At 49.9% G+C, this 26,145-nt stretch overlaps 4 protein-coding genes across 10 annotated transcripts in view; 1 reads left to right on the top strand and 3 right to left on the bottom strand.

Annotated features, from left to right (window-relative positions):
- The window catches only part of ELMOD3 (ELMO domain containing 3), a 65,906-nt gene extending 65,682 nt beyond the window's left edge, over positions 1-224 (bottom strand). For all 4 annotated transcript variants that reach the window (XM_007970033.3, XM_038007177.2, XM_038007178.2 and 1 more), the window contains exon 1: positions 126-224. The gene's annotated coding sequence lies outside the window, so the exon portion shown is untranslated. The remainder of the gene's footprint in view (positions 1-125) is intronic.
- Positions 214-26,119, top strand: TGOLN2 (trans-golgi network protein 2). 4 transcript variants are annotated; one of them, XM_073023125.1, is made up of 4 exons: positions 214-367; positions 599-1,842; positions 3,635-3,718; positions 25,943-26,119. In XM_073023125.1, the coding sequence occupies exons 1-4, from the start codon at positions 322-324 to the stop codon at positions 26,048-26,050; spliced, it is 1,482 nt and encodes a 493-aa protein (XP_072879226.1). In that variant the 5' UTR covers positions 214-321; the 3' UTR covers positions 26,051-26,119. The 4 variants fall into 4 exon arrangements, with proteins under 4 accessions (XP_072879226.1, XP_072879227.1, XP_072879228.1 ...); XM_073023126.1 differs by lacking the exon at positions 25,943-26,119 and adding an exon at positions 12,024-13,099; XM_073023127.1 differs by lacking the exon at positions 25,943-26,119 and adding an exon at positions 7,234-11,975.
- Positions 13,496-19,961, bottom strand: LOC103219951 (all-trans-retinol 13,14-reductase-like). Its single transcript, XM_073023327.1, has 6 exons — positions 19,899-19,961; positions 17,213-17,414; positions 14,856-14,994; positions 14,501-14,610; positions 14,261-14,427; positions 13,496-14,057 (listed from the first exon to the last, which is right to left on the bottom strand). Exons 1-6 carry the CDS (start codon positions 19,959-19,961, stop codon positions 13,749-13,751), a joined length of 990 nt encoding a protein of 329 aa, XP_072879428.1. The 3' UTR covers positions 13,496-13,748.
- The window catches only part of TCF7L1 (transcription factor 7 like 1), a 182,243-nt gene continuing 177,731 nt past the window's right edge, over positions 21,634-26,145 (bottom strand). Inside the window, exons 9-12 of the mRNA XM_007970027.3 lie at positions 25,191-25,350; positions 24,997-25,104; positions 24,211-24,286; positions 21,634-22,993 (exon numbers count right to left, since the gene is read on the bottom strand). Of these exons, the coding sequence (XP_007968218.2) occupies positions 22,560-22,993; positions 24,211-24,286; positions 24,997-25,104; positions 25,191-25,350 (778 nt within the window). The 3' untranslated portion in view covers positions 21,634-22,559. The remainder of the gene's footprint in view (positions 22,994-24,210; positions 24,287-24,996; positions 25,105-25,190; positions 25,351-26,145) is intronic.

Below are 26,145 nucleotides of genomic sequence, written 5' to 3'. Positions count from 1 at the left end.
GAGAGGCCAGGGAGCTCCAGCTATGCCTGTAAGGTCTCGGAAGTACGCGGCGGAGAGGACGAAAAACGGAGGGCCAGTCTGTTGCGGCTGTGGTAGAGACGAGAAACCAGGAATAAGAGGCTCACCTTCCACTCAGCGACCGTAACCACCGCAGCGGAAGGCGAGCGCAGACATCAGCAGCAGCGGCCCCAGCAAATCTCGCCCTTTGTCTTGGCGGAAGCCGGAGACGGAAAGACGCGCGCAGCAGGGGCGGGACTGGAGAGCGGCCCTGCGCGCGGATCTCGCGAGAGCGTTAGAGGGCGGAAGCGCTATTCGAGCAGGATGAGGTTCGTGGTTGCGTTAGTCCTCCTGAGCGTCGCAGCGGCTGGTAAGACCCTCTATCCCGCATGCCACTGTTGCCCCCAGGTCCCCCATTTTCACCTGGGCAGGTAACTTCTAGGCTCGCTTCTTCCCTGCCCGACCCACCTCTCCGCTCGCCATCATCTCCCGCCCCACCCCCCAATCCCTGTTTCCCCGCTGCTCCCGATATCTTCCAGCTCTGAGGAGTTCCTTCTTCCGGCCTGCCCTTCTCTGGTGCTAACTCATTTTTCTATTTTAGGAGCCGCGCCGTTCTCGGACACCGCAAGTGTCAAGAAAGAGGAAGCTGGAGTTCGGCCTTCTACAGAAAACGTCTCTACTTACCCCACCTTGAGCCAACGGCCTGGAGGCTCTACCAGGTCGGATTCGGAGCCGCACACTTCAGTAGACAGCCCTAGCAGGTCGGATTCAGAGCCGCAGACTTCAAAAGACAGCCCTAGCAAGTCGGGTGCGGAGGCGCAGACCCCAGAAGACAACCCCAACAAGTCGGGTGCGGAGGCAAAGACCCAAAAAGACAGCTCTAGCAAGTCAGGTTCGGAGGCTCAGATCACAAAAGACAGCTCCAGCAAGTCGGGTGCGGAGGCAAAGACCCAAAAAGACAGCTCTAGCAAGTCAGGTTCGGAGGCTCAGATCACAAAAGACAGCTCCAGCAAGTCGGGTGCGGAGGCAAAGACCCAAAAAGACAGCCCTAGCAAGTCGGGTTCGGAGGCGCAAACCACGAAAGACAGCACTAGCAAATCGGGTGCGGAGGCGCAAACCACGAAAGACAGCACTAGCAAATCGGGTGCGGAGGCGCCGACCCCACAAGACGTCCCTAATAAGTCGGGTGCCGACGGCTCTAGCAAGTCGGGTGCGGAGGATCAGATCCCAAAAGACGTCCCTAGCAAGTCAGGTGCAGAGAAGCAGACTCCAAAAGACGCCTCTAACAAGTCCGGTGCAGAGGAGCAGGGCCCAATAGACGGGTCTAGCAAGTCAGGTGCGGAGGAGCAGACCCCAAAAGACGGCCCTAGCAAGGTGGTTCCAGAGCAGCCTTCCAGGAAAGACCATTCCAAGCCCGTCTCCAACCCTTCTGATAATAAGGAGCTCCCCAAGGCGGACACAAACCAGTTAGCTGACAAAGGGAAGCTTTCTCCTCATGCTTTCAAAACCGAATCTGGGGAGGACACTGACCTCATTTCTTCCCCGCAGGAGGAAATTAAGTCTTCAGAGCCTACTGAGGATGTGGAGCCCAAAGAGGCTGAAGATGATGATACAGGACCCGAGGAGGGCTCACCGCCCAAAGAAGAGAAAGAAAAGATGTCCAGTTCTGCCTCCAGTGAAAACCGTGAAGGAACACTTTTGGATTCCAGGGGTAGCGAGAAGGATGACGGTTATGGGGAGAGTTCTGGAAGTGCCAGCGCGGAGAGCAGCCACTTCTTTGCATATCTGGTGACTGCAGCCATTCTTGTGGCAGTCCTCTATATCGCTCATCACAACAAGCGGAAGGTAGGTCTAGAGCGGCCTTCAGGAGGGGAGTGGAGTTTCCAGCACCCTGGAAGCTTGGGTTTGGGTGGGTATCCTATCACTGGATGCCCGTGAGCACTGGGGACTTTAAAACAAACTTCATTTTTTTTCCTCGGGCCCCATTAGGCGTTTTTACTCGTTTTGTGAATCGTGTTTTTATCCTGTCATCTGTTTACTTTGAATGTTCTCTGCTACTGCATTAGGAGCCAAGTTAGGCCATTATTAGGATCTGACCTGACGTGGAATCTCCTCCCATAACTTTGCACTTGGGCCCTTCACAGCCTCAGAGGACCTGAGTACTTGACAGTTAAAGCACGTACCTTCCATCCTTTTTCCATTCTTGAGACGACATATCATTTCTAGTTTCCTTTCCCAACATTCTCTTTTCCATCAGTGGCACAGAGAATAGTTTCAATTACTACATCTTCAATACCAGCAGCAAGGAGCCCAGGGACTTCTGCAATTAATAATAATTAGAAGAAAGCCCAGAAATTACACAGAAACGTACAACTGTTACTTTTTCGGCAGGGTTTGGTCTGTTTATTAGCAACTACTCTGATTGCATTTCGTATTGAGCCCCCAAAATTTAGAAGCTAGTCTCTGTAACCTGCTTAAAATTGGAGAGTCCATTTCTGGCCATGAGGCCTGTGGCTAGAAATAATAGAGGGGAAGACCTTTAGTAAAAATGTGCATTCCTGACTGGGTGCAGTGGCTCATGCCTGTAATCCCAGCACTTTGGGAGGCTGAGGCGGGAGGATCGCTTGAGCCCAGGAGTTCGAGACCAGCCTGGCCAACAAAGCAAGACCTCGTCTCTACATACAATAAAAAAATTAGCCAGATGTGGTGGTGGACGTGTGTGGGCCCAGCTAGTCTGGAGGCTGAAGTGGGAGGATGGCTTGACTGTGGGAGGTCGAGGCTTCAGTGAGCCATGATTACGCCATTGCACTCCAGCCTGGGTGACAGGGTGAGACCTTTCTTCAAAGAAAAAAAAGTGCATTTCTTTTTTTTTTTTTTTGAGATGGAGTCTCGCTCTGTCACCCAGGCTGGAGTGCAGTGGCTGGATCTCAGCTCACTGCAAGCTCCGCCTCCCAGGTTTACGCCATTCTCCTGCCTCAGCCTCCCGAGTAGCTGGGACTACAGGCGCCCGCCACCACGCCTGGCTAGTTTTTTTTGTATTTTTTAGTAGAGACGGGATTTCACCGTGTTAGCCAGGATGGTCTTGATCTCCTGACCTCGTGATCCGCCTGTCTCAGCCTCCCAAAGTACTGGGATTACAGGCTTGAGCCACTGCGCCCGGCCAAAAAAGTGCATTTGTTATTCTATGTCCAAGTGTCCATTATGCAGGGTAACCTTGGTCATGAAATGAGAGTGATAGTATAGTTGATGTAGCAACGTGGGGCGAAAGAGTACATTTGTAGATAGGAAATTCTGATTATGATTATTTTTAAAGGAATGTTCTATTGTAGATATCTCTAGGAAGGAGTTGATAGATCCTTGACTTGTGTACCTTTGAATGAATCATACAGACTTCCTCCCACACGCTAGAACTCAGAAAGCCTTCTATTTGTTATTTCCTATTAAGCAATACAAAAGATTCTGATGTAATTAGGCTCTGTCTTTTTTAAACTGATTATAGTTTAAATAGACCTCTGTGAGTGTACTGCTCTTTCTACAGTCAGGGTCATTGACAAATATGCTACCAGGTGACTGCCTCTGATTTCAGAGACTGAACTATGTCATTACCTGTTAATCATTTTCTTTTTCTTTTCCTCAGATCATTGCTTTTGTCCTGGAAGGAAAAAGATCTAAAGTCACCCGGCGGCCAAAGGCCAGTGACTACCAACGCTTGGACCAGAAGGTAAGGAAGGAGGAGCCAGGTCCACGGGAGGGATAGTTAACGTTAGATGGACCCAGTAGTGGGCTTGCGTTTGCTATGGCAGCAGTGGCCGATTCTGGGGGTGCTGTTGCTGTTGCATTCGCCCTTTTTAGACAACAAACTAGAAACATCTAGATACACATATCTCTGACGTTAGAGCTAGAAGAGACCTTCGAATACTCTACAGCAGCTCCCTCCCTTAACAGCTGAGGAAATAAGCCCACACAGAAACACTCATTTTTTTTTTTTCCGCTAAGTTTCTACTGCAAGTTAGTGGCAAAATCAGGACCTGATAGCAACTCCCTGGTCTCCCAGTCCTGAGCTTTTTGCATTCTACCAGCGCTCCATAAACTTTAATAGGCATTTGAATAACCTTGGGGAATTTTGATAAAAAACATTGTCTGATTCATTTGATCGGGGGTGGAGCCTATATTTCTACATTTTTTTTTTTTTGGAGACAGAGTTTCGCTCTTGTTGCCCAGGCTGGAGTACAGTGGTGCAATCTCGGCTCACTACAACCTCTGCTTCCTGGGTTCAAGCTATTCTCCTGCCTCAGCCTCCCAAGTAGCTAGGATTACAAGTGCCACCACCACGCCAGCTAATTTTGTATTTTTGGTAGAGATGGGGTTTCTCCATGTTGGTCAGGCTGGTCTCGAACTCCCAACCTCAGGTGATCCGCCTCAACCTCCCAAAGTGCTGGGATTACAGGCATGAGCCACCATGCCCGGCTTATGTCTACATTCTTAGGAAGTTCTCAGGTGAAAACAAATGCCACTGGATCCACACTTTATGTGGTAAAGCGCTAGACTACGCTCACTGGAAACAGAAGCCCAGAAGCACATAGGCCTCCAACTCCCCACATGAGCCTGGCTTAAGCACTGTGGGCTGGAGTTCCTGAGTACAGCCAATTGATTCCTCTGTCAGAGAGATAAGCCCTCCTTCCACCCCTATTGGGGGAACCCGCTCCCAGTATTTCAGCGTAGGTTCTTTCTATTTTTCCTAAGTATCGGCTGGTCTGAGAAATAAAGAGAAAGAGTACAAAGAGAGGAATTTTATAGCTGGGCCTCTGGGGGTGACATCATATATTGGCAGGACCGTGATGTCCCCCTGAGCTGCAAAAACTAGCAAATTTTTATTAGGGATTTCAGAAGGGGAGGGGGTGTATGAACAGGGAGTAGGTCACAAAGATCACATGCCTCAAAGGGCAATAAAGATCACAAGGCAAAGGGCAAAGCAAAAATCACAAGGCAAAGGGCAAAATTAAAATTACTGATAAGGTTCTGTGTTCAGCTATGCACATATTGTCTTGATAAACATCTTAAACAACAGAAAACAGAGTTTGAGAGCAGAGAACAGGTCTGACCTCAAGTTTACCAGGGTGGGATTTTTTTTCCCTACCCTAATAAGCCTGAGGGTACTGCAGGAGACCAGGGCATATTTCAGTCCTTATCTTAACTGCGTAAGACAGACACTCCCAGAGCGGCCGTTTATAGACCTCCCTCCAGAAATGCAGTTCTTTTCCTAGGGTCTTAATATTTAATACTCCTTGCTAGAAGAAGAATTTAGCAATGTCTCTCCTACTTGCACATCCGTTTATAGGCTCTCTGCAAGAAGAAAAATATGTCTCTATTCTGCCCAACCCCACAGACAGTCAGACCTTATGGTTGCCTTCCCTTGTTCCCTGAAAATTGCTGCTGTTCTGTTCTTTTTCAAGGTGCACTGATTTCATATTGTTAAAACACCCATGTTTTACAGTCAGATTTCATATTGTTCAAATATACACATTTTACAATCAGTTTGTACAGTTAACACAATCATCACAGGGTCCTGAGGTGATGTACATCCTCAGCTTACGAAGATAACAGGATTAAGAGATTAAAGTAAGACAGGCGCGGGCCGGGCGCGGTGGCTCAAGCCTGTAATCCCAGCACTTTGGGAGGCCGAGACGGGCAGATCACGAGGTCAGGAGATCGAGACCATCCTGGTTCACACGGTGAAACCCCGTCTCTACTAAAAACTACAAAAAACTAGCCGGGCGAGGTGGCGGGCGCCTGTAGTCCCAGCTACTTGGGAGGCTGAGGCAGGAGAATGGCGTGAACCCAGGAGGCGGAGCTTGCAGTGAGCTGAGATCCGGCCACTGCACTCCAGCCTGGGCGACAGAGCTACACTCCGCCTCAAAAAAAAAAAAAAAAAAAAAGTAAGACAGGCGTAAGAAATTATAAGAGTATTACTAGGGAAGTGATAAATGTCCATGAAATCTTCACAATTTATGTTCCTCTGCTGTGGCTCCAGCCGGTCCCTCCGTTTGGGGTCCCTGACTTCCCTCAACACACCCCATGGCAGCAGAGCTGAGCAAGGGTCTCTAAAGACAATCTGTCTAAGTAGGAAGAGTGTACTCTACTACGTTGCTACCAGCGTGCACCCTTCCTTCTGGTTTCAGCATAGCAACAAGCAGGACATTGGCAAAGAACCATTGGTGGCCCAAGTATGAATTGTTCCCAAACTTCCTGCAGGGAACATGATTCTCTTGTACAACTCAGTATTAGCTACAGCACGAGCCACTGAACTCACAACATCTTTGCTAACTAGTCCAATAGGCCAGCTTTACAATTTAGCTCTGGACTACTACCTTTTCAGATAATTGACTTTAAGTATTTCCCCTTTTTATGATATTTGTTTGTTTTTGAGACAGTCTCACTCTGTTGTCTAGGCTGGTATTTGTTTGTTTTTGAGACAGAGTCTTACTCTGTTGTCCAGGCTGGAGTGCAGTGGCTCAATCTTGGCTTACTGTAACCTCCACCACCCAGGTTCAAGCAGTTCTCCCACCTCAGCCTCCCGAGTAGCTGGGATTACGGGCACCCACCACCACACCCAGCTAATTTTTAGATTTTTAGTAGAGACGGGGTTTCACCCTTTTGGCCAGGCTGGTCTTGAACCCCTGACCTCAAGTGATCCACCTACCTCAGCCTCCCAGAGTGCTGGGATTACAGGCGTGAGCCACCATGCCCGGCTTATGATTTGTTTAAAAATACACACGTGGCTGGGCACAGTGGTTCACGCCTGTAATCCCAACAGTTTGGGAGGCCGAGGCAGGCAGATCACCTGAGGTCAGGAGTTCGAGATCAGTCTGGCCAACGTGGTGAAACTCCATCTCTACTAAAAATATAAAAATTAGCTGGGCGTGGTAATCCCAGCTACTACTGGGGAGGCCAAGGTGGGGGAGTCGCTTGAACTTCGGAGGCAGAGGTTGCAGTGAGCCAAGATCATGCCACTGCACTCCAGCCTGGGCGACAGAGCAAGACTCCGTCTCAAAAACAAAACAAAACAAAAACAAAAAACACATGTAAATAATTCACAATACAGAACAGTATGAAGCAGTAGCCAGGATTCCTATCTCTCCAAGTGTATATCTTTCTAGTGTTATGTTTCATTTCAAACTTTAAAAATCATTTTGTGTGCTATTTTAATTAATTGCTGTTTCTGTGATGGTGGATCAGTATGTCTTAATTCTGAATTCCCTGCACCTCCTAAAAGATCTTTTTTTTCTCCCCAAAGTCATAACAGAATGGTACATTCCTCTGGAAAAAGATGAACGTCACCAATGGATTGTGCTGCTCTCGTTTCAGCTTTGAATTTTTTGTCCTTGAGAACCTTGTCCTCCCTGCTGATTTGTTTCTAAATCAAAAGAAATGAAGAAAAAAGTACTGTGACCTAAGAGACACCCTCCTCTAGGATTTAGTGACAAGTCTGGGCTGGCAGAGGTAGAGGGTTGCTTTGGGGTTTGCACCTGCACTTTGGTGACATCGTTCTTCTGTGTTCCCCTTATTTATGCTGGTGGCTTCCATCCATTCCTCCTCTGAGTGTGAGTGGAGGGCCATGTGGAAACACGGCTATGACCAAAGGGATATCCCAGTCTGGGCAGGTTGTGCTGCTGACCACCCTCCCTTGGGGCCCGGGCTCTGTAGGAAAGTTGGCCCTTGATTGTGGCATTGCACTCTCACTGTTTCTCTCTGCAGACCTAGGGGAAAACTGCAGGTAGAAGTGCTTTTCTACTAAGGCCTCTTACTTTGGGGGGGATGTGCCCTACAGAAGACATAGAAGATGGGGAAATGCCAACGGGCAAAGAGCTACTTTGAATACATAATTCTCTTCAAAGACTTCAGCAGCAAACCAAAACAGCAGGTTAAAAAAAAAATGCTTTTCTGGGTGCAAGTCTAACCTGTCTAGCATGAGATCTTCTTGATTTTCTGATTATTTTATGTAACTTGAAACAAAGTGAATCAGCCTCCACTTGGTTGTGCCGAGCATAAAACAGAACTTGGGCTTCCTAATAGGCCACTGTCCCATCACAGATTTTTAAAATAAATATGATTTGAAATAGTGTGATCTTTCACACAATCATACTCAGTAGGAACTTTTTGAAATAGGGCAACTTCATGTTTCAAACGAGAAAACATGAAGGAGGGTTTTGGTTTTGGGCTGCAGTTTTTCCAAAGGGCTTTTATGAGATACATTTCCCACAAAGTCCATTTGGCCTTTGTTGCCTAAAATAGACTTAGATTTATTAATAGAAACTAACCATACTCTCTGCCCATTTTTACCTCAGTGTATTTAATGGTCCTTTAATCTGATATAAGATGCCAAGGGCATTTGATAAAAATTATTCTTCCATGCCATGTCAGGAGTTAATGCAAATGCAGAGATTCTGTGGGTTCCCCTGGGATAAGTGAGGTTAGTGTCTTAGACCACACTATTGTTTGAAGGTTTATCTCTTCTAGTCATGCTCTTCCACTTTGTAGACAGCCTAAAGAGAGTTGTTTTTGAGCTGATCTCAGGGAAGTACCAATAACTTGGGAGATGAGGGACAAAAGATGATTCTGTGCTGTCAAGGCAGTAAGTCTGAAGAAAGGACCATGCTTCTTATATTATCTTCCACCTTGCTTAAAACAGCCCATAGCTTTGAGTTGACATTTTCATTCTTGGCAGGTAGCCTACTTTATGGAGGTAAGGAATGAAGACCTACCCTTGGGTCATTCTCTGTACTGATGCATCAGTCTTCTAATACTTTGCACCAACCTGAGGAATCTTCTTTTAGGCTCCTCTAGCATCCCCTAAGACCGTGGCTATTGCACATCTCTCTCCCTGCCTGCCTCCCTTATCCCTGCCTTTCCCCTCCTCGTGTTTTCTGATTGTGCCCATCTATACCAGCTCCTTTCCTTCCACCTTCATATGCACCTGGATTTTTCTGTTCCCAACTGTCCTATTTGTTATTCATCCTGCTACTCAACTTCTCCAGCATGTTGCTTCCCTTAAGTTGCCATTCATTCTCTTCATGACTTTTACCAACTCACTTCGGTCTCTGTCTGTCAACTATGCTTTTCTAAAGGTTACCAGTTATCAGATTACCAAATCCATGGCTTTTTCTCAAAGCTTAGTCTTGTCCTTGATGGAACTGGACACTGTTGACCATCCAAATGGAAATTCCCCTTTCTTGATGTCTCTGACAAATGGTCCTTTGCCTTATCTTGTGCTGGTGGGAAAGAGGCCCTCAAAGCCAGGCCTCTCTATTCCTTTGACTGTCTCCTTAGCCATTCACATCCATTCTTCATCCTTGGAGTGAGTGATTCCCAAGTCTCTGTCTTGGCTTAGTACCTAAAGAACCCAGTGCTGCTGGTATCGAATAGTTCAGCTTGGTTGTCACAGAAAGGAATTTCTCTCTTCTCCCATCAGCCTGCCCCTTCCAACTGTCCAGGTCAGTCTTCAGTCACCTGAATTCCTAACTGCAGACTTTTGCCCTTTTTCTCTCTCATCACCAAAGTCCTATCCGTTTTTTAAAAAATAAAAGATCCTTAGCTACAGTCTTTTCGTTTTCCTTGCTTCTCTTGTTGCCCACCCCCAGCCCGTTTTACTTCTCTCTTGGATTTTCTGTTTTCAGATCCACATTTACTGGGTTTCCTGTGCAGCTTCTTGGAAGGAAGTTCAATCTTGGAAAGACTGATCTTTCCAAAATATTTGCCCTGGTCTGAAGCTTTGGTCTGAACTTCTCGAGGCTTAGAGAATCCAGTTACAGACTTTTTGGGGTTCAGGATGCTATAGATTGACACCCTCCTGCCTTTCTCTGCATCCCAACCTGGCCAAGGTCCCTCCTGTGGGGTGCCCATCTGTGCCTTTATTCTGGCTGTGCCCTCGACTTTCCGGCTTTGGTTAGTTTTCTCTTCCTTCTCTTCTTTCTCCTGCCTTCCCCAATCTGCCTGTTTCTTCAGGGCCCAGCTCGTTTCCTCGTACACCTTCCTCACTACCCCACCCCACGCTGTCGACTCCTTCCCTCAGCTCCACTAGCTCTTCATCATGCCACTCCTTTCAGAACTTCAACAAACCAGGGCAGTCAGGATCTGAAGTCTTTCTGGTCTCCCCAACTAAACTAAGTTCTTGAGGGACAGCCCTTGGCAATGCTTTCCTGTCTGCCGAGCATGGTGACCTTCCTTAGGACTTCCAGAGTTCAGTTCCTTCTGGCAGATATGTTTTCTTTCTCCATGCCATATGGATGTGACTCAAATGTGGGGTCCCACAGCTTTTCCTGGCTACCACTTGCTGTGGCCTTATACGTGTTGGGTTTTGCTCTTGAAGAGGAGAGCAGGAAGAAAGGTTGGTTTCAGAAACCAAGAGGAATGGCAGTGGACGAGTACATATTGTCACGGAGTCCACAGAGCTGAGCTTTTGAGCAGACTCTGAGAAGTATCATTGCTTGTGTTGAAAGAATACAACAGGATTTAAGTTTCTCTTTAGAAATTGCACTGAAGAAAGGCAGGGCACGGTGGCTCACCCCTGTAATCCCAGCACTTTGGGAGGCCGAGGTGGGTGGATCACGAGGTCAAGAGATCGAGACCATCCTGGCCAACATGGTGAAACCCTGTCTCTAATAAAAATACAAAAATTAGCCGGGCGTGGTGGCGTGCACCTGTAGTCCTAGCTACTAGGGAGAGTGAAGCGGGAGAATTGCTTGAATCCGGGAGCCGGAGGTTGCACTGAGCTGAGATCATGCCACTGCACCACTTGAGCCTGCCAATAGAGCAAGACTCCGTCTCAAAAAAAAAAAAAAAAAAGGCACTGAAGAAAATACCACACAACAAAGGAAAACTTATTTTCTGCATGGTGTCTTTTCAAAGATAGAATGTTTGAAGCATGTTTCCTGGAGATTGTGTGGATGAGGGTGAGCTGGCTGAGGCATTGTTCAAGCTGGGGGGTATAAGAAGCACGTGCAGCCACAAGAGGCACCTCCTATAGTCAGCTAAGGGCTTCCCTTTCTGCGCCCAGCTTCTGGGTGAAGGGTGATTTCTGTTAGACAAATCTGTGCTTCAGTCATATATGTTAATAGAGGAAGCAGTTTTCCTGCTGCAGATCCCTGAATAGAGTTGCTGAAAGAGTCTAGTTCCGGACTCAGGGGAGGTCGAAGGCCAGTCTGTGTAGAAAGGCTGAGGCAACGGGGAAAGACTTGACAGCTAGTTACATATGCTCTGACGTAGTACCCCCATGATGGCTTCCAGTGACACGTGCTGATAGAATTCTAAACCTCTGGAATTTCCCTGCTGGTTAATTCTATGGCCCTTGACTGTACAGGGTAACCTGATGCCAGATGCTGTGGGCGTGATGAGAACTAGAGAACTTGCAGTGTGGAGGAAGCTGTGTGAGGCACCAGACGCTGTGCTTCTGCAGGCCGTTTCCTGAAAACCCCTGTTAGAAAGGTTGGGTTTAGTGTGACTTGCTTGAGCAAGAGTCCTTGGGAGAGATTTTGAGGTTTAATTTAATGGTATCTCCAGAGCTAACAGTGACTCCATTCAGCTAGTTCCGCAAGTCAGATGTAAACTTAGAGTCTCCTTTGTGAAGGGTTTGGGTCTGAGCTGTATAGTATGTCAGTGGGTAAGCCCAGCCCTTCACCCTCTGATAGATACACCTTTAATTCACCAGACTTCATGTTTGATACATTATTAATAGTTGAAATTGTTTCTCTTCTTTTGTATTTTCCCAGTTAATAGATGGCTACTGTTTCCACAATGTTTTATATTTTCAGCTTTTTGTAACTTAATTACTTAATTTTATTTTTTTAAAGCTTGTTGCGGTCTAATGAGAAGTATTTTTCAGTGCATAATGTTTTTCCGAGCTTCAGTTAATGCCATCCCAATGTAGTTTTGTTTTGTTTTGTTGAACAGAAACCAAAATAAATTTCAAAATGTTAAAGCAATGGATTTAATACATTTATTTATTTTATTTTATTTTATTTTTGAGATAGAGTCTTGCTCTGTCACCAGCCTGGAGTGCAGTGGTGCGATCTTGGCTCACTGCAACCTCCGCCTCCCAGGTTCAGCGATTCTCCTAACTCAGCCTCCTGAGTAGCTGGGACTACAGGTGTGCGCCACCACACCCAGGTAATTTTTGTATTTTTAGTGAAGATGCAGTTTCACCATGTTGGCCAGGATTGGTCTCAATCTCTTCCTCGTGATCCGCCCACCTTGGCCTCCCAAAGTGCTGGGATTACAGGCGTGAGCCACGGCACCCGGTCAATAAATTTATGAATATTACATTAAGATGAACTACAATAAGACCTTTGGCATGTCAGTTTAACATAAGTGAAAGGTCCTTTTTATGCCTTTTGAGCCTTCCTTCACCTTCCATCCAACACACACGGGTACCAGTAATTGCAGATGCCATTTCTGAGCTTTGCACACTTTCTCTGGCTTTCCATGTTCTGCTCCTGACCAACTCTCCTACCACCTGACTCCTCCCAGCCTGGCTGCCTCTGTTGCTTTCAGTAGCTGGGCCATTGCTGGGAACACTCTGTTGCCTCCCTGTGCTGTCCCCTGCTGTGCCATTGTCTGGAATGCCTTGCAGCCTGTCTCAACACAATAAGGTAATCTTCTAACCTGTCCATGACCTGACTCCTGACGTCACCCTTCCCTGCATCACCCTTCCCCGCATATTTGGAGGATGAGGCTTGATTGAGGCTCAGGTACTGAGCTCCCTGAAGGTGCCTTGATGCGGGCACATCGAGAACCAGATGCCACCCCGATCATAAGGAAGACAGACCCAGGACTTCCATATGAATTGGATATTATCATCTGACGTGCCCGCTAATAACTTATGGATCCTGCTGTTACCCCAAAGCTCCAGACCACACCGGGCCAGACACAGGCATTTCCCGTGCCCTGAAGAGCCACTGAACCCAGCACAAAAGAGATCTAGAGCTCTCCAAACCTATGGAATGGCAACCAAAACCATGCCCAGGTTTTGAGTTAAGCCTCATTAGTCTCCCTTCTCCTTCGACAGTGTAGAACTGTGCAGCACAGCACTAAGTGAATGAGAGCAGAAGCCACAAGACAGAACTGAACCCACCAGCTTTAGCTGACAACACTGCCAGGGGTTCTATCCACCGATGGAATTTTCTGTTTGATCACTGAGTGAGGAGGCATGGGTGAGGGATGCAGAGCGCTGCTCGTCATGAGACATCAAGCTATCCAAGTCAATACCCTGTTAGTAGGGACAGGATGTTATAAAAGGCATAATGATCTCATCTGCCCCAGCTGGAAGCAATGATTCCATTGCCCCAGACTCGGAATTGTGATTTAAACTAGGCCTGTCTTCAGGAATCAGAACCAAATCAGAACCAAATTGCCTTATATGTGCAAGGAACTAATGCAGAAAGACATTATGGGTTAAGTCAAGGGAGATGCCCCAGCCATTGGGCAGATTCCTCTGACTCCTCCCTGATGGAACTAATTCTTCTTCTGTGCCTGGATCCTAGAGCCAAGATCCTTAAGGTCTGAGTACAAGTTCCGCTTCAGGATGGCACTGCTGCACAGCAGGGTACCTTGCAGGGCCCCGGCCAGCCCACAGGTGAAAATATCCTGGCCTAGGAGGCAAGAGCAGAGGCCCCTGAGTGTGACCCAGGCAGGCCCAGGGGAGGGTGGGGCCCTGGTGCTCTTCCCTCCACATGAGGGCCACCCAGAGCTGGCTCCAATCAGGACCGGGGCCACAGCCTGCCCAGGCAGCCCTGCTCAGGGGATGGGAAGCTGCAGGGGACAGCAGGGCCTGAGGACAGGAAGAGAGGATGTTGGGCAACAGGGGCCCAGGGTCTCAGGTCCTGACAACATGGGGCAGTGAGTATACCTGTCAGGTAGAGGTTGGGGATGGGGCTCTGGGCCCTCAAGAAGGCTATCACATGAGGGTGCAGGCGGCCCAGGTTGTGGTCAGCCCCGTAGCAGGCGCCTTGGGGAGCAGCCAGATAAAACTGGTTGGTGAGTGGGGATCCTGCAGTCACACTCTCCACCTGAGGGCACAAAGGGTGGGGCGGGCACGTGAGATCCTGGCTCCCCTCCCTCTTCCACTGTCTCCCATTTGCTGACTGCGGGTATGGGTGCCCTGTCCTTCCCTGGGGCTCATGTCGTGGGACCCGATTCCCCTGTCTTTGCAGGGAAAGGGCAGAAATCGCACCATGAGGTCCGTCACCACCCCAAATATTTTACCCCCTACCTTCCCCTCCAGCTGTGGGAACAGTTTCATGACCACTGACATAGAGGCTTCCACAGAGGAGTTTTTGAAGGTCTCATAGTCACTGCCCCGCTTTCCCTTCAGCTCCGCCTGCCACTCCTCAAACCACTCATAGGCGCTGGGTATGAGCATGGTCATGCTGGACCGGCCTGGGGGTCAGAGCTGATATTACTACTGCCCGGCCCCTCCCTCCAGCCTCTCACCCAGGACCCGCAGCCCCACCTGGGAATCGGTCCTCCCAGGTCGGATCCTTGGCTGATGGGAAAGCGATGAACAGAAGAGGGATGTGTTCCGCAGCCTTTTCCCTGGGCATGGAGACATAGCGCTCCATCCTGCGTGTGACAGGAGTGTGGTGCAATCTTCAGGCTTTTGTCCTCAAAACCCCAGAACCACTGTAAGGACTGCTCAGCCCTAGGGACTCCCCACAGGGGTGAAGCTGAGCCACAGCCTTGAGGTGACAAACTTCCAGGAGCAAATTAGATATTGCCCATTTCCTCCCATTCCATATCCTCTGCTCATTCTGAGTCAAGCAGGGAGGCACGTGCAACACACACACACACACACACGTGCACCTTACGCCTGGTCCATGTCCGTGTCATAGTAAACATAGTAGTTGGTGGACGGCAGATGCAGGTCCTCCTTGGTGCCTTGCAGGCAGATGAAAACAGACATCATGCCTAAGCCAGGCCGCACCATCCCCAGCTGCTGCTTCACACCTGCCAAGGGGAGTGGGTGGTGCCTGTGTGAACTATGACCAGAGACTGCCACTCCCTGCTCCCAGGAGAGCTTCAGGGTGCCCGCTCACTGTGTCCTGAGCCTTATCCTCAGTGCCCAGGCCAGTTTTACAGCTATTTCAACTTGACGTTGGCAGGCGTCTGCTCTTCTGTCTCCTCTTACCTGGGAAGGACACTGCCCTGGGTTCCTATTCTTCCACCTCCCCCGTCTGTGCTCCAAGCCCCTTCAGAGGCAGGCAACGCCCAGCCCTGGTCCTCAACCCCCATGAACTGGCTTAGCACCTGCAGGAGGGTCAGGCTTACTGCCTCCCATCTTCCCCTTCATGTCTTGAAGTGGGAAGCGCGTGACTGGGCTCCCTCTATGAAGACCACACACGTGAACAGCAGCTCATTACCAGCCTGATTTCAGGATTAACTTTTATGCAGCCATGGAGTGAGTGAACATGCATGATTCCTAGTGTGACGTCAGAACACGTAGGCCTCCAGAGGGATGCCATGCATGTGAGCAAAGGCAGGTGGCCTGACTGGTACTTGGCATCTCAGGACTCAGCTGGAGGGAGGAGGGAAGAACTGCACTATGGCAGAGGCCGCAGCCACTGTGGGGCACCTGATGTCCCCCAGACCTAAACAGCTGGGCTTCCCCACTCCTCAGCAGATGACCCGAGACCAGTATTCCAGAAACTGCCCCCACAGATTCTTCTGCTGTCTTCCCATTCCCGGGACCAGCTCTGGCACCTGCCTGAGGGATGCTGGGCCCCTGGCTCCTCTGCTTTTTCCTTTTTTAAAAAACATTTATTTTTAGATGGAGTCTTGCTCTGTCGCCCAGGCTGGAGTGCAGTTGCGTGATCTCTGCTCACTGCAACCTCCGCCTCCCAGGCTCAAGCGATTCTCCTGCCTCAGCCTCCCGAGTAGCTGGGATTACAGGCACGTACCACCACACCCACTAATGTTTGTATTTTCAGTAGAGATGGGGTTTCACCACATTGGCCAGGCTATTTTCGAACTCCTGACCTCAAGTGATCTGCCCGCCTTGGCCTCCCAAAGTGCTGGGGATTGAAGGCATGAGTCACTGCGCCTGGCCTGCTTCATTCGTATAACTAAATATTTGTGAGGCCCTCAGGTTGTATTCAGGAGGAAGAAACACAGGAACAGGGATGGAGTGCAAGAGGGACAGATGGCTCTAGCTGGGCTGCCTGGGTAAGATGCTGGGCCTGGCCAGGACAGTGTCAGTGCCCAGAGGTCCTGGGACAGGGGAGAAGGGAGATCAGTGTCACAGAGAGAAAGGTAGGAAGTAACAAAGGCAGAGGCTGTCTGTGCACCATGCCTAACCCCCATACTCTGCCCCTGGGCTGTCTCTGCCTCACCCCCTCAGCTCCCCAGGTCTGAGAGAGGGGAGGCCGTGCAGGCTGTAGGCCCAGCCACGTGGGGCAAGGGAAAGAGAGGCTGGCATAGGTGGAGCCACCCTATGCCCTGGAGACAATCACAACTCACATACCACCCAGTCCCCATGAGGAAGGCCGGGACCTTGTTTTACCCCCCAGCCTACTCTGCTCTCCCCTTCCCCGGCTCCTCAGGGAGCAGTCCCGGGCCCACCCTTTGGGGTCAGGGCTCTTTGCTCTCTGGCTCTTGCACCAGCCAGGGTTTCCACCACACCACATCGGAGCTGCTCTGTGGTCTCCAGCTCCCGCCCCAGCCTGAGCCCTTCATCTGGGCCCCTCTCTCTCACCCCTGCTGGGTTCCTGGTTCGCCCTTCCCAGCAGCCTCCCTTCCTCAGATCACACCAGATGCATCCAGTTACATGAAGTGGCGGGACCTCAGCCGCGGTGGCTCAGCGGCTCTGCTCCCTGTGGGCTGCCTGCTCTCCTGCTTCTCCTCCTGAGGCCTCTTCTCTGGAAACCCGCTCAGCCCGGAAGAGTGGGAGGAGCTGGAGCTTTCAAATCAGACCAGCTACTCCACTCAGCCCTGCCCCTTTCAGCTGAGTGGCCTCAGGACTGTAATTAATCTGTATGGGCCTCAGTTTCCCCAACATTCAGTGGTAGGGTTAGGATGACATTAGAGGCAGCCTTCTCACCTTGTTGCTTAAGTACAGTCAGAGGGCCGGCCAAGAAGAGGGGAAGCATGACCCAAATGGAGCAAGCTGGCTCCAGAAGGGGACACGTTGGGGAACCTGCAAGAGGGGCAGTGCAGACCCGCCTTTTACCTGGCAGACGGCGGGCATTCCCCGGCAGTAGGTGCTCATAGGTGTTGAACAGCCCTGTGTTGGAGACCGCAATGGGGCAATAGATGTTCACCAACTCATGCCCCTTCTTCACACTGACACCTGCAGGCACAAGTGCTTGGCTGAGTGTCTGTGAGCCCCGGGGAAAGAGGAAGGCCCACGGCCCCCTTGGATCTCTCTCTGACTATGCCCATTGCTCAGACCTTGGAGTCCAGCTACCTAGACTCTGGCAAGGCAGTCACCTGGGAAATTGCAAAGTGAGTGAATATCTTTAAGGGCTCTCAGACTATCCTACAACTGCTCTGGGCTTCCTTTCCCTGGCTCTGCATCCATTCCTGTGTGTGTATGGACTCTGTCTTTCCTTTACCCAAAGCCCTGGAGAAACCTCAAGGGTTGAAGCCCATCTGATAGAAATCCAGGCCTTTCTCTGCTGTCAGGGTTCCTTTTCAAAGAAACAGTCAGGGGCTGAATAACTGCTTATGTTCAACAATGTACTGCATATACAAGGGTGGTCCCCTCAGATTATAATGGAGCTGAAAAATTCTTACTGCCTAGTGGTACTACAGCAATCCTAAGGCAATGCACAGTGTCACACATGTTTGTGGTGATGTTGGTGAAAACAAACTCACTGCACTGCCAGTGATATAAAGAAGTCTATCACACAGAATTATGTGCAGTAAATAGTACTTTTTTTTTTTTTTTTTTTTGAGACAGAATCTCACTCTTGTCTCTCAGGCTGGAGTGCAATGGCACGATCTTGGCTCACTGCAACCTCCATCTCCCAGCTTCAAGTGATTATCTGCCCTCAGCCTCCCGAGTAGCTGGGGCTACAGGCGAGTTTTGTATTTTTAGTAGAGAAGGTTTCACCATGTTGGCCAGGCTGGTCTCGAACTCCTATCCTCAGGTGATCCACCTTCCTCGGCCTCCCAGTGTGTTGGGATTACAGGCGTGAGCCACCGTGCCAGCCTATAGTACTTTTTAATGAAAGAAATGACATGTTACTGGTTTATGTATTTGCTATACTTTTATTGTTTTAAACAAAAAAGTTTAAGGAGTAAAAAAAAAAAGTTTTTGTTTTTGTTTTCTTTGAGAAGGAGTCTCGCACTGCTGCCCAGAGTGGTGTGCAGTGGTGTGATCTCAGCCCACTGCAACCTCCACCTCCCGGGTTCAAGAGAGTCTCCTGCCTCAGCCTCCCTAGTAGTTGGGATTACAGGCACCTGCCACCATGTCCGGCTAATTTTTATATTTTTAGTAGAGTTGGGGTTTCAAGGTCGTGGTCTCAAACTCTTGACCTCAAGTGATCTGCGCAACTCGGCCTCCCAAAATGCTGGGATTAACAGGCGTAAGCCACTCCACCCAGCCCCCAAAAAGACTTTAATTAGAAAAAAGCTCACAGAATAAGGATATAAAGAAAATATTTTTGTGCAGCTGTACAATGTATTTGTGTTTTAAGCTAAGTGTTATTACAAGAGCCAAAAAGTGTTTAAGTTGATAAAGTAAAAAAGTTAAACTAAGGTTAATTTATTCTTGAAGAAAAATAATTCTGTATAAACCTAGTATTGCCTAAGTGTACAGCGTCACGGTCACTCACCACTCACTGACACACCCAGAGCAGCTCCCAGTCCCGCACACTCCATGCCTGGGAAATGCCCTATACAGCTCTGCCATCTTTTATCTTTTTTTTTTTTTTTTTTTTTTGAGACGGAGTCTCGCTCTGTCACCCAGGCTGGAGTGCAGTGGCCGGATCTCAGCTCACTGCAAGCTCCGCCTCCCGGGTTTACGCCATTCTCCTGCCTCAGCCTCCCGAGCAGCTGAGACTACAGGCGCCCGCCACCACGCCCGGCTAGTTTTTTTGTATTTTTTTAGTAGAGACGAGGTTTCACCGGGTTAGCCAGGATGGTCTCGATCTCCTGACCTCGTGATCCGCCCGCCTCGGCCTCCCAAAGTGCTGGGATTACAGGCTTGAGCCACCGCGCCCGGCCTTTTTTCTAAGACAGAGTTTTGATCTTGTTGCCCAGGCTGGAGAGCAATGGTGCAATCTTGGCTCACTGCAACCTCTGCCTCCTGGGTTCAAGCAATTCTCCTGCTTCAGCCTCCTGAGTAGCTGGGATTACAGGCACCCGCCACCACGCCGTTAATTCTTGTATTTTTAGTAGAGACAGGGTTTCATCATGTTGGCCACGCTGGTCGCTAACTCCTGACCTCAGGTGATCCACTTGCTCGGCCTCCCAAAGTGCTGGGATTACAGGTGTGAGCCACCACACCCGGCCCATCTTTTATCTTTTACACCAGATTTTACTGCACCTTTTCTATGTTTTGTTTTTGTTTTTTTTGAGAAAGAATCTCACTCTGTCACCCAGGGTGGAGTGCAGTGGTGCACTTTTGGCTCACTGCAACCTCTGCCTCCTGGGTTCAAGTGATTCTTGTGCCTCAGCCTCCTGAGTAGCTGGGATTACAAGCATGTGCCACACACCTGGCTAATTTTTGTATTTTTAGTAGAGACGGGGTTTCTTCATGTTGGCCAGGCTGGTCTCGAACTCCCCATCTGAGGTGATCTGCCTGCCTTGGCCTCCCAAAGTGCTGGGATTACAGGCGTGAGCCACTACACCTAGCCACCTTTTCTAAGTTTAGATACACAAACGCTCACCACTGTGTCACAGTCACCTACAGTATTCACTACAGTAGCATGCTGTACAGGCTTGTAACCTAGGAGCAGTAGGCTAGACCACATAGCCTAGGTGTGTATACCATCTGGATTTTTTTCTTTTCTTTTCTTTTTTTTTTTTGAGACGGAGTCTCGCTCTGTCCCCCAGGCTGGAGTGCAGCGGCGCGATCTCCACTCACTGCAAGCTCCGCTTCCTGGGTTCACACCATTCTCCTGCCTCAGCCTCCCGTGTAGCTGGGACTACAGGCGCCCGCCACCGCGCCCGGCTAGTTTTTTTGTATTTTTAGTAGAGACGGGGTTTCACCGTGTTAGCCAGGATGGTCTCGATCTTCTGACCTCATGATCCGCCCGTCTCGGCCTCCCAAAGTGCTGGGATTACAGGCTTGAGCCACCGCGCCTGGCCCCCCATCTGGGTTTTTCTAACTACATTCTATGACGTTCGCACAGTGCAATTGCCCAACGATGCATTTGTGAGAACGTTGTCTCAGGTGCTAAGCGATGCATGACTGTATATGAAATGTCTAGAATAGACAAGTTCGGAGACGGAAAGTAGATTAGCAGTTGCCTAGGGCTGGGGGAGATGGGCAAAATGTGGAGTGATTTTCAGAGGATATGGGGCTTCCTCTGGGGCTGACAAAATCTTTCTAAAATCGACTGTGGTGATAGGTGCGTAACTCTGAACATACAGCCGATGAATTGTCTACTTTTTTTTTCTTTTCTGAGATGAAGTTTTGCTCTGTTGCGCAAGTTAGAGTGCAGTGGCGCCATCTCGGCTCACTGCAACCTCCGCCTCCCGGGTTCAAGTGATTCTCCTGTCTCAGCCTCCTGAGTAGCTGGGATAACAGGCACGCACCATCATGCCTGGCTAATTTTTGTATTTTTAGTAGAGACGGGATTTCGCCATGTTGGCCAGGCTGGTCTCAAACTCCTGACCTCAGGTGATCCACCCACCTCGGCCTCCCAAAGTGGTAGGATTACAGGAGTGAGCCACCACACCTGGCCTGAATTGTATACATTTTTTATTTGAGGCAGAGTCTTACTCTGTCGACAAGGCTGGAATGCAGTGGCACAATCATAGCTCACTGCAGCCTTGAACTCCTGGGCTCAAGCGATCCTCCTGCCTCAGCCTCTTGAGTAGATGGGACTACAGGCTTGTAGTCCCCATCCCCAGCTAATTTTTTTTTTTTTTTAAGAGATCAGGTCTTGCTATGTTGCCCAGGCTGGTCCTGAACTCCTGGCTTCAAGTCATCTTCCTGCCTCAGCCTCTCAAAGCATTGGGATTATAGGCAAGAGCGGCTCTGCCGGTTGAACTGTATACTTTAAATGGGTGAAGTGTAACTTTAAATGGCTGAAGTATGTCTCCATAAAACTGTTACAAAAAAATTAATTGTGGTGCTAGATACTATGGAAAGTGTCCAAAAGATGCTTCCTCACATCTTGGCAATTACAAGTCAAATGGGTGATAGAAGCATAAGCTGAATGTCTTCCAGGTGGCAAATTCATTTAAATCAACGGTAAACATGATTCCCCCCTTTGCAGCTCAGTCACAGACACTGACTGGCCTGTGTACATTGGAGACAGGAAGCTGGGCTCAGGTTTTCTGAGGGTGTCAGGCATGCCTTACATTCCCCTGTGGCAAGTGGCAATCTTCCTTTGCATATATGCGAAAGTCTAACACAGGGTTTGGAAGTGAAACCGGTGGTTTGATTCAACAAAAGCACTAAAGAAAACACTCAGAAAAGGTCTTGCAACTGCAATTTTATTTTCTTTTGTGAAAATAAACAACTGGGAATTTAAATTGCTCCAAAAACCATAAAAACAAAAAGAAATACACACAGAAGAAGCATGTGAGGTGATGGGGAAGGGAACAAGGTCTCTAGAACTTTGGCAGATTGTGCTGGCACGGACCCAGGTGACAGGAGCCAGACCATGGGGCCGGTCCTGCCTGCCACTCTGGGGCTGTGAGGGGATGATCGCCACTGGCAAGGACAGGGAGGAACACAGACTTCTTCGCTGAGGAAGTGGCAGGCACCTTGAGTCCCTTTAAATGGGGGGGTTGGGGGGAAACCATTTCAGAGGACCCACTTGCTCCACTGAAAGCTGGGGTTGGCGAGTTTGGGCCCACTGAGGGAGGGGATGCTGGTGGCAGCAAATCAGGCCAAGATGTCTTCTCACATGGTGATGGCCTCACACTGGGCAGAGGACAGAGGACGAAGAAGAACCCACGGTATTGAGCAGACGATGAAAACTTGGACTGGGTAACAGGAAATATCACAATGGCAGAGCTGCAGATGGAGTGGGAGAAGCTGGGGCAGGCGGCGGGGGCGAGAAGAGACAGGAGACAGAAAGTGCGAGAGAGGTAGAGAGAGAGGCACCCTCTGCCCAGGTCCATCCACCACAGCACCTACGGGACGAACAGCACGCTACTTTTCAGTTCTTTTTCTTATAAAGATTTTTTTTTGTTGTTTTGTTTTGTTTTTTAAAAAAGCCTTAAGATCAGCTACTGGTTACATCTACAAACTGTAAAGTGCTGTTGTTACCAGCCACTTTACAGAACAGTCCAGAGTGGTCAAATATTGACCAATAAAGTCTCCTTTTTCTTTTTCTTCTGAATCATTACTACTCAATGAGTCATGTGACAGCCTGCAGGGGTCAGGGGGCAGCTTAGTGGGCAGACTTGGTGACCAGGGAAAGAGGCTGGGCCTGTAGCACCGGGAGGGCCTGGTGGGCATGGAGTGTGGCGGGAAAGGACGGGGGAGAGGCCAGCAGAGCTGTGGGCATGGACCCAAGGGGGAGGGGCCGGGACAGGAGGGGAGGCTGGCTGCCCATCTGGCCAGAGGAGGAGGCTGCAGCCTTAGCTGACAAGAAGGCAGCAGAGTGGAGAGCCAGCTGGGCCCGGGTTTCTGGTTTGGTGGTGAGGGAGAGGGGCTGGGCTTGCTCCGAATGGGTGGCAGCAGGGGCAGCTGGTGAGGCCAGCGCTGCAGAGGGGGTGGCCGGGGAGTCCAGCATGCTCCCGTGGGAGGAGGCAGGGCTGTCACAGGGCTTCTCGGGGGGCAGGTACTGAACACATGGCTTCTTGCTCTTGGAGGCCAGAGCACCTAGGGGGAAAATACAAGAAAGAGTGAGCAGCTATAGCTCTGGGAGGCGGAGGCTGAGAACAGCCCTGGTGATACACGTGCTTTGGAGACACAGGCATGCTTTTGGCGAGGACCTGACATTACTTCCAAGGCTTTCAAGACTAGGAAACTGCATTCACAAATACCCAGCGCACAGAGAAGAGGCAACGCCCAAACTGATGAAGATCCACCCAGCATCGGATTGGAGAGAAGATGGCTCAGTGTCTCACAGGACCACCCTCCCTTTCTAAAGCTCGCAACTTTTGGGATGAATCTCCGGTTTGCTTTGAAATCTCTGGCTTATGGTATTAACACAGTCAGAGAGAGCGATACCTGCTGAGCAGCGTGCCAGACAGTGGGTTCCGCAGCACGCACGGGTCCCACTCATGTGCACTCCTATGTGTAATGGAAGGAAGGAAGGAAAGGAGGAGGGGAGGGAGGAAGGGAGGGAAGGAAATAGGGAGGCAGGGAAGGAGAAAGGGAGGGAGGGAGAAAGAGAGGGAAGGAAATAGGGAGGGAGGGAAGGAGAAAGGGAGGGAGAATGGGAGGGAGGCAGGGAGGGAGGAAGGGACGAAGGAAGGAGAGAGACTGAAAGCACTTTACATCATGCAAGCAGCGATACACTTGTCCTGGAGTAAGCATGAGATAGAGGTGTGACCTAAATATTAATAATAGTCGTCACAGTGTGAGCATCTTTCTGTGCTAGGCATGATTCTGGTATAAAGAGATTTTATACATGGTTTTGACACAAAGTGCCTCCTAAACCCAAGCAAACTATTTTTTCTGGTGTTCAACCAAAGAAACATCCAAGGAAACCCTGGCTGTCCTGGATCCACTGACAGGTGGGATGTCAGGGGCTCATGTGCTGTTTTCCTAAGGGCATTTCAAAAACAATTTCAGCCTCATTCCATTAACCCTCAGGTAGGATGATTCACTTTTCAACGGAATTAAAAAGTGCCTAGGCTTTGAAGTGACAAAGTCCTGGGATCAAATCCTACCACCGCCACTGAAGCAGAGTACCTGGGAAAATGCCTTCACATCTCAGAGCCTCTTAAGTGGCCACCTCGAGAAAGGGGTAGTAACACCTGCCTGCGAACACCGAGGCAGAAGCCCTGACCCGTCATGGAGCTAGAGACGGCATGGGCAGGTGTGGCTGTGACGGAAGGAAAAGCAGAAGAGGCCAGTGCCCCCAGACGCACCCTCTGCCTCCTGGACTTGCTGCTGTGACTGTGTCTGGGACAGCTGCTTTTCTCTCTTCCTCTTCTTTTTCTTACCCTGGAAAATATAGCAAAAGGAAGAGTTAAGCCGAGAGAGAAGAATGCTGGCTTCTCAGGGGCTCCCAGATCAGAGAGAATACAGGACGTTGCCCTTTACTGCTCTTGATCCCTCAGGGAGGGTGTGGAGAGAGAAACGATTCAGATCACACCCGTGGGAACCCGCGAGGAGGCAGAGGGAGCCCTTCCTCCCCTACAAATGCATTTCCCCTCCAGGTTGGGTGTCCAAGGCCTTCTTGGAAGGCCTTGAACAGTGCTTCTTGATCTTTTCTGAGGGGTCCCAGGTCCCTTTGAAAGTTTGATGCAACTGTAGGTCCTCTTACCAGAAGAAAAGCAAAGAAGAACACGCATGCAAAAATTAGCTTGGTTTCCGGGAGCTCAGAGACACGCCCCCTGAGGCTCACACACTGGTCTTTGAGCCATGGGTTAGGAGTAGCTAGAGACACTCTTCCCACCACAGCTAACCATGTGCCCTGTGTTATGAAATCGAGGGCAGAGTCCAGTTCAAAGGGAAATGCATAAACTGAAGTCCGTCCTCAGGACTTGTTGACTTCCTGAGAATTAAAACGTCTTCCCTATTTCTAGAGAAGTATGGGCTTCTCCCTCATCTTAAGAGTCCTCTATAAATGCAGTTGCTTTCCTTTGCCCTTCCTCCTCTTGTAGAGGCTGCTGTTGGGGTCTGAGCGTCCTCTGCCCAGAGCGTGCACTTACGTAGTTGTCCCGGGCTGACCAGGTCGGGTAGAGCTGCGAGTGAAGCTGCCGCTCCTTCCGGGCCAGCTCGTAGTACTTGGCCTGTTCTTCTCGAGACAGGTTGTGCCACTGGGGGAGAGAGGGTCAGAGACGACACGGAGCCATCAATGCAGGGATGCTGCCCCCGTGGCCTGGAGGGTGAGGGCAGGTCTTACCTTTCTTCCCAGGATCTGGTTAATGGCCGCACTTTCCTTCAGGGTGCACTCAGCCACCACCTTGGCTCTCATCTCCTTCATATACAACATGAAGGCATTCAGAGGCTTCTTCACGTGGGGCTTCTTTTCTTCCTCCTTTTTCACGGTGACTGGTGATTTCCTGGGAAGGCACGTGATTGTAGGTTAGTATGTGTCAGGTGTTACACGACTCATCAATCCCTGCCTGTCACTGAGACGCTGCTGACTGTCTCTGGGGAGGGGCGCGGGCTGCCTGGATGCTAATTCAAGTGGCCCCATGGCTGCGCTCAGCGCCTGAGCACCTTCCTCCCCTAGTTTCCCACCTTTGAATGATCTCCAAGCCAGATTCTTTGAAAATCTACTCTCTAATTTCCTGACAGGAACAGAGCGTGGTGGGGGTGCTGAGATGAGCTCTCACTGGAGCTGGCAGGTGCTGGCGACGGTGACAGGACACAGTGTGGGACACTCGGGGCAGAACCAAGGGTGGGGTCTCCTGGGATCTGCAGGGAGCACTGACTTTGGCTTCCTGCCATCTTTATGGCACACGGCCAAGGGAAGGACCCTGGTGCTTGTCTCAGCTAGGCCACCAGGCCACCATGAGTCCTTAAGAAAACACTGTCTCCTTTCTGGGCCTCACCCTTCCATATACCTTATGGTGGGGAGGAGGGGGAGTTAAAAGCTTTCTCAGGTTCTCTTCAGCCTCTGAGACCTGACAGTAAATCTTTTCTTAATAGGAGAGAAGATGCACCATGTCCCTGAAAGGACAGGGACCCAGAAGGTCCAAGGGAGTAAGTCCCGACGGAGAGGGAGAGCCTGGCTGGGAAGGCTGTGCTGCCTGCTGAGTGACACCGAGAGAGAAGAGTACATGGCATTTGCTGCTCAGTGCGTGGACACCCCTCTTCTCAGCCTGTACCCTCCCACCCGCAATCCAGGTTGC

This window comes from Chlorocebus sabaeus, chromosome 14 (assembly GCF_047675955.1).
Source record: "Chlorocebus sabaeus isolate Y175 chromosome 14, mChlSab1.0.hap1, whole genome shotgun sequence".
NCBI lineage: Eukaryota > Metazoa > Chordata > Mammalia > Primates > Cercopithecidae > Chlorocebus > Chlorocebus sabaeus.
The sequence above is the reverse complement of the archived record's forward strand: the minus strand, read 5'-3'. Positions and strand labels throughout refer to the sequence as shown.